This window comes from Impatiens glandulifera, chromosome 6 (assembly GCF_907164915.1).
Source record: "Impatiens glandulifera chromosome 6, dImpGla2.1, whole genome shotgun sequence".
Classification (NCBI taxonomy): Eukaryota; Viridiplantae; Streptophyta; class Magnoliopsida; order Ericales; family Balsaminaceae; genus Impatiens; species Impatiens glandulifera.
In genome coordinates, this window is record NC_061867.1 from 33,361,832 (window position 1) to 33,369,882 (window position 8,051).

The 8,051-nt window shown below is 39.5% G+C and overlaps 1 protein-coding gene across 1 annotated transcript; it reads left to right on the forward strand.

Annotated features, from left to right (window-relative positions):
- Nucleotides 1-314: 314 nt before the first annotated feature.
- On the forward strand, nt 315-1,732 carry LOC124943528 (DNA-directed RNA polymerase subunit beta; the record flags this gene model as incomplete). The annotated part of the gene is made up of 1 exon (XM_047484027.1): nt 315-1,732. A coding segment is annotated over one exon (1,410 nt), but the record flags the coding sequence as incomplete, so codon positions are not given.
- Nucleotides 1,733-8,051: the final 6,319 nt, after the last annotated feature.

Below are 8,051 nucleotides of genomic sequence, written 5' to 3' on the forward strand. Positions count from 1 at the left end.
GGATGCTTATTTTGTTACCTATGAAAAGTTTTAACATCATCATCAAAAAGTGGGAAATTGTTAGGTCAAATTATTTTGACTAAGTGTCAAAGTATTTTGACTATTGGAATTTTGATGATGAGTGTGTATAAAACTTAATTTATGCCGTCTAATCGTTTTTGGTGTAGGTGTATCGAAAACATGTTATATTAGACTAAGTCTAAATGGGATTCATTAGACTGATTGACAATTAGATGCATACGCTGTTAGACGTGCAGTCTAATAGATACGTAGTTAGACGTGCAGTCTAATAGACGTAGTTAGACGTGCAGTCTAATACTGACAAGATTGTTTTATCAAGTAATGGAGATACTCTAAGCATTCCATTAGTTATGTATCAACGTTCCAACAAAAATACTTGTATGCATCAAAATCCACAGGTTCACGGGGGGACATGGATTAAAAAAGGGCAAATTTTAGCGAATGGTGGGGCTACACTTGGTGGCGAACTAGCTTTGGGGAAAAATTTATTAGTAGCTTATATGCCATGGGAAGGTTACAATTCTGAAGATGCAGTACTTATTAATGAACACTTGGTATATGGAGATATTTATACTTCGTTTCATATACGGAAATATGAAATTCAGACGCATGTGACAAGCCAAGGCCCTGAAAGGATCACTAACGAAATACCGCATTTAGAAGCCCATTTACTCCGCAATTTAGGCAAAAATGGAATTGTGATGCTGGGATCTTGGGTCGAGACGGGTGATATTTTAGTAGGTAAATTAACGCCTCAGATGGTAAAAGAATCTTCGTATGCTCCAGAAGATAGATTATTACGAGCCATACTTGGCATTCAAGTATCTACGTCAAAGGAAACTTGTCTAAAACTACCTGCGGGTGGTAGGGGTCGAGTTATTGATGTGAGATGGATCCAGAAAAAAGGGGGTTCTAGTTATAATCCAGAAACTATTCGTGTATATATTTTACAGAAACGTGAAATCAAAGTAGGTGATAAGGTAGCTGGAAGACATGGAAATAAAGGTATCGTTTCAAAAATTCTTCCTAGACAAGATATGCCTTATTTGCAAGATGGAAGACCTGTTGATATGGTCTTCAACCCATTAGGAGTACCTTCACGAATGAATGTAGGACAGATATTTGAATGTTCGCTCGGATTAGCGGGAAGTCTGCTAAACAGACATTATCGAATAGCGCCTTTTGATGAGAGATATGAACAAGAAGCTTCTAGAAAGCTAGTGTTTTCTGAATTATATGAAGCCAGTAAGCAAACCACGAATCCATGGGTATTTGAACCGGAGTATCCAGGAAAAAGCAGAATATTTGATGGAAGAACGGGGGATCCTTTTGAACAACCTGTTATAATAGGAAAACCTTATATCTTGAAATTAATTCATCAAGTTGATGATAAAATCCATGGGCGTTCCAGCGGACATTATGCACTTGTTACACAACAACCCCTTAGAGGAAGGGCCAAGCAAGGGGGACAGCGGGTAGGAGAAATGGAGGTTTGGGCTCTCGAAGGATTTGGTGTTGCTCATATTTTACAAGAAATGCTTACTTATAAATCGGATCATATTCGAGCTCGCCAGGAAGTACTTGGTACTACGATCATCGGAGGAACAATACCCAATCCTGAGGATGCTCCAGAATCTTTTCGGTTGCTTGTTCGAGAACTACGATCTTTGGCTCTGGATTTGAACCATTTCCTTGTAATCTGAGAAAAACTTCCAGAGCAGTCTAACAGACGTAGTTAGACGTGCAGTCTAGCGGATGCGTAGTTAGATGTGCAGTCTAACGGATGTGTAGTTAGACGTGTAGTCTAACAGATGAGAGTTAGATGTGTAGTCTAACTCCTTCAGATTAGTATGAAGAGAACCGTAGTTAGACGTGTAGTCTAACTCCTTCAGATTAGTTTCAAGGGAAATGTAATTAGACGTGTTGTCTAATCCCATTAGACGAGATGGTCTAATGGATCTTGCTATTAGACGAGATGGTCTAATTTCATTAAACGAGGTCGTCTAATTGAAAAACGTCTAATGCCATGCTTAAAGCAGTTCCTTGAAGCTAGCACCCGTCTATCCATGATCAACTAGCTGTACGCTACTCCTGCTCAACTTTTCTGTGAAGATCAATACGATAGTCAGTTGCAACCAATTGATTAATACCACGTAAGCAAATATTCTTCTCACTACTTGTTTCTTGCAAGAATATCCTAGAAGAATATTTGGCACATTACCAGATTGGTACGGCCAAAATCCTGGTGCTCAGAGTTTGCTGTGTACTATGGAGGCATTCCAATGGAAGTTCGCCACGTGTCATTATGGAAGATTCGACCGGTGGTACCTAATATCTATTTAAAGATCTTCAAGGACAACGGAAGAACTGTCGGACACATTTACTGGAATTATAGAAATCAATCGATCAATCTATACTCTGTGAAATACGCAATCTACGGAACTACTTTCTTGCTTTATTGTGTGTTTATCAAGAGAGAGTGTTAGAATCAAAGCATTGTTTTAGCTGAGTGATATACTTCATTATAGTGTAAGTTGAATAGAGCCTATTCTGTTCAGTGAGCTAATCGTGCAACTGTATTTGATTCTAAGAAACGTATAGTGAATCTTTCCGGTGGTTGGAAGAAGGGGTGATATAGGAGAGTTTGCTCTGAACATCCATAAACAAACTGCTGTGTCACTTACATTCTGTCATCTTCTCATTCTTTGGTTCTTAGCTTCAAACCTGAGCAAACGTTTCCGCACTTAAATCGTTCAAGAGTTTGCAAGGGTTTGTGAAGAATAAAAAGTGATTTAAATCCTTAACAGGATTTCTATCAAATAGTTTTCCCGAAGCCGTCATCAATAGCCAGATCCTAGTCTCTATCGATTACGCCAATCCTATCAGCCTGCTTGTTCATTATTCAATCACGCTTACTCTCTCTCTTACATTCTAACTGTTCTTGCTCTCAATTTACTCTACATCCTTAAAACTCTTTTCAAAATCTCAATATGGGACGTGATAGTGCACTCTTTGTCCATATGATTCAGGTCGATTTCGAGGAGATTCAATAAAACAGAACGGAGGAGGTTCAAAGGCTGATGGATTTAATCAAGAACTCGGGGCTGGAGTTCTTCCTTGGAGGACCTTTCGTCCTACATCAAGATGAAGTTATGGTGTTCTTCGAGAATGCCAAACTCCAGAAGAGGATCATCCATGCAATAGTGGGAAGTAACAACTTCCAGATCACAGAGGAGATTTTTGTACAGGCCCTTCGTCTTCCAACAGAGGGGCGGGACTTTCTGTCCAACTTATCAAAAGAGGCGGCTTTGGAGATTCAGAAGAAGATCTACAACTCGGATGAACTAGTAGAGTTCACCGCAAAGAAAAGTACCTTAAAATTCGAATGTCGGATACTACTCGACATCATCGTTAAAACCATCCAAGGAAAATGAAGTAATTTCGACAATCTTACCCAGTCCAAATTCGAAATGATGGCCGGAATTATTCGCGGCGACAAAATAAACTAGGTCGGTGCCCTGTTTGAAATTCTATGTGAGATGGTGGTTGGGAAGAAGGATCGGTCCTTAGGATATGTGGTGCAGATAGGCAAGATTATGACCCACCTTCCGATTCCAATAACTCTGGGTACTGTCCTCCCTAAAAATAAAATTCTTAATTCTTTGAATATTAGGAAGATGATGAATCGATCTGGAAAGGTTAAGGCACCAAGAGAGAGGGCACCGAAAGAAACTGAATTGAAAGCTAAGAAGCATAAGGATAAAGAAACCAAGGAAAAGGCAAAGAATGGAAAGAAGTCAGTGGCTGAGAAATAGGTTAGTCAGTCAACCGACACCGAAAGAACACCCTCTGGATACCCTTCGGGTCGGCCAACCACGCGACATCTCCTAATCCCACTCCCGTTGAGGAGGTTCCTATTTCCAATCCGGCTGATGAGTAGATTCGCGTCGAACCTGTTCAAAACTCGAAAGTTCCTCCTACTCTTGAGGAATCATCGGCCAACATAACCGACCGATCTAAATAAAAAGAAGCTTCTAATCCTGAGTTAAGTACCCCTAATCCAGATACTACCTCTATACCTAGTACATCCGATATTCAACATGTTGGGCTTGCGGCTTTAGAGGTCCAATAGAGAATGTCAGAAATTATTGATAATGTTGTAGAAGATATCAATCGGTTGGATGAAACTGATGTGACGAGTAACCAAGTTGAGACCGGTCAGACAGCTGAAATTGACCGGGAAGACAATGGTGAGAAAGCCAATGAGACGGCTATAAGAAATGCTGAACAAACCGACGAGACGGTAAAAGAAAATGAAGAAGAGAGGTTGGGTGAACACTCTTCGGCACATGAGAGTGCCCATACCGGTGGAGGCCCAACCGGTCCGGTTGGTGAAGAAAACCTTTCAATCGGACATGATCAAAATCCAACTAAGGAGGAGACGGCTAAAAATACAGTCATTCCGAAATCTGAAATTCCGAACTTTAAGATGACTAATGACAGGGCCGATGAAATTTTTGATGGCGTCCTCAAAATGGTTGCGAAAGACGCTCATGATCTATCAATCTCGTTCTATGAACGGTAGAGACTAAGGATTGAAACATTATTTAAGGACATGCTCCTAGGTCATTCCGAAGCCGACAGGTGGTCCATGTTAATAAACTTGGACAGATAGGTGACCGAGCTCGCCAAAACTTCATCCATAGCGTTGGCCATGTGAAAGGCAACGTTGATAGAAACCAACGCAAAATTAAAAGTACTAACCTCAACAATGGAAATCGCCTATCAAAATCATAAGGTTAATGGTGGAGTACCTGGGTAGATAAGAGCGTGTTAGATGCACTGGAATCGGTTATGGAGAGACTTCAAGCCGATATAAAGAGGATGGAGGAAGAAACCGAGAGGAATGTTGCAATGTACTACACTCCGGTTGAAGAGGGTGACCGACACGGGAAAAAGCCTGAACAAACAATTTTTGAGGTCGGTTAATCATCCAGACCAGCAAGGGATGAACATGAAGAAAGAGAACCGAAATCTCCTTCTACGTCCCAAGAAAATGATGGAGCAACGACTTCTCCATCCACCGCAAATTTCCAAGGCAAGGACACAACTGTTGATAAATCTCCATCGGGTAAGTCTACAAACACTCCAAGATAGACCGACCCTACTCTATCGTTATCGGTTCATTCTACGCCTCTGGCCCAACATCAAGTGTTTCATTTTCAGATGAAATGAAGGCGTTCATCCAGAAAACGGTTCAGGATTCCATAGCCTTGTGGTAGGCATCTCTAGACGCTAAGGTTTCATTGTGGAACGCATCCTTGGCAGCTAGGGCTTCTTCAACTGAGTCTAAAATTGAAAATGTTGAAAAAGTCATATCTCAAACACTTGAGATGGTGCAAGCCATGTCGGTCCAGATAGATGAGTTGGCAAGAGTCAAAGTCGTTGCCAACGAAGAACAAATCCGAAGAGATGAAGAAACGACCAGAAAGATTCTGACTGATGAGGAGGAAACGGTTCGTCTAGCCAAGGAAACCGTACTTATTGATGCACAGTTAGCTCAGAAAATTCAAGACGACGAGGATAATCTTGAAGTGGCTGTACAAGCAAATGATGATGCGGCTAGAAACATTCAGCAACAAGATATCCTAGTCGGGGCAAATGAAGAAATGAAACGGACATCCACTCTGATTGCCAAAAAGACAAGGGCTCAAGCAAAGAAAAGAAAAAGAGAACAAGCAACAACAGTTCTAGTCGGTGCCGCACAGACAAATATTCAGACGACTGCGATTCCAGTCGGTCCTTTCAATTATCCAACCGCTGAAGAAGAAGAGGAAGATGTTGTAGCTCTAAATCCAAGAAAGCGCCGATCTGCAATTTCCACCACACTGATTTCACCAGTTACAATTCAATCTGTCTGCTCAAGTGCCCGGTCAAATCAAGGAACTAGAGCGGACGCGGTCGAACAATTTATGCAAAGTCAGATCCTCACCATTCCAAGGTCATGCTCAACCGATGAGACATCAACAGTCGGCTAGATTCTCAGGTCAACTGGATGGGAATTTCGAAGATCCCACTACTCTAGGAACGGGTTTCGTATATAGATGGGACCACGACATGGTCAATAAACCGGACAAAGGGGGCCAATAATATCTTAACCTTAAGCTTTCCATTTCAAATATTTATATATAGTGTCTTATAATTGTAACTTATGATATTTTAGAAATTTATATTATTCGGTTTAAGCCTATACATATAATATGACTTACGATTATTTTTTTTTGGAAATTATGACATTTTTTTTGAAAAATATCAAAAAGGGAGAAATTGTTAAGTATATAAAAAATATTTCATACAAAATTCTTTCCCAAATAAAGTTTTCCTTCAATCAAACTGATTTTCCAAAAACTGGCCAAATAAATAAAAGTTTTTTTCAAACCGGCCATCGATTACAGGGTTTTGAATATTTAACTTAAATAATCAAAAAGGGAGAAATTGTTAGAAAAACTAGATAGTTAATTAATAAGTAATTAACTATCTAAAAGAACTTAAAGTAATTCAACTCTATGTGCAGGTACATACCTTCAACCTGGCCGGTCAAATTTATTCTCCCGAAACAGGATAAACCGAAACAACTTACTCATATCATCAGAAGACCGGTTCGGATAGAATTCAGGACCGGTCAATCTATCAACCGACATGTGTCCGGTCAGACCAAATTCAAAGTGCAACATATATTTTCACCGGACAGTGTTAGATCAAAACATGGATACAAAGGTAGTTGACATGTCGATACAAACATATATTCTTCAGAATGTGCAGAGGAAGATCTTCAAAGGTTCAGACTGCATCATTTGTATTCTGAAACAAGTCCTCTGATTAGACTGAAGGAAACTATCAGATGAATAATTACCGGATTTTGTATAAATCCAGAAGCAACCTCCAAACAGCAGACATCTGGCCAATATACAGTTGCCAAGTGTATAAAAACACAAACGTACAAGTTACCTAATTCAAGCTGGCACGACATCATCATTTGGGAAGCTTCCACCAGATTTCTAATCCTTTGATCAATCATCGAAGAGAGATAAATATGACCGTTGTCATATTTTCACTATAAAAGGAAACTAAAAGGCTGAAGAAAAGCCTCTTCTTCGACCCGATTCTTGTGTTCATCTAAACTTTGAACTCTAAATCTTGCGAATATATTTTGATAAATCTCCAAAGCTATTGAGTGATAAGAACAAACTGAAAAGTTCTGTGTATTTACATCATTTGTAAAAGTGGATTACAATATTGTGTGATTGTTGTAAAGTGAACATCGAGCATTAAGTAAGACTCAATCGTGTATTGTATTGTGTTGTTAATTATTCCTTAGTGAATATTCTTCTCATTGTTTGAGAAGAAGGGGTGACGTAGGAGTTTTACCTTCGAACATCCATAAAATTTGTATGGTGTGTTCTTTACTTATTTTCGGTCACCAAACCAACCGAACCGACTTCCCATCATTCTAACCGATCCTTCTCTACTCTCCTCTTTAACCGATCCGTGTGTGTTGCTTCAGGCTAAAACAAACATTTCCTCCCTTGAACTCAATTCAAGAGTTTGTGATAGTTTGTGTAGTGTTAAGACCAATGTTAGTTCTTAACTAGATTATTGCCAACCGTTGTGTGTGTTTTAAGCGGTCTCCCTTTAGTCGGACCCTAGTCCCCTATCGGCGATCCCGATCCTAATAGTTTGTAAATTCAGTTCCTCTATCACTTCTAATGCTATTTATTCGTATTGATTTCTAATTTTTTAATCTTCTAAGTAGTTTAATCAATTATAGAGTAGCTATATTTTTAGAAACCAAAAATATCACCCAAGTGAATCTAGAGTAATCATTAATAACAACCATAGTATAATGCATATCGCCTAGGCTTGTGACCTTAACCGGTCCAAATAAGTCCATATGAAGCAATTCTAAACATCCGTTAGATAGATAACTCCCTTTAATTTTAAAAGTTGCCTTTATTTGTTTCCCCGTTTGA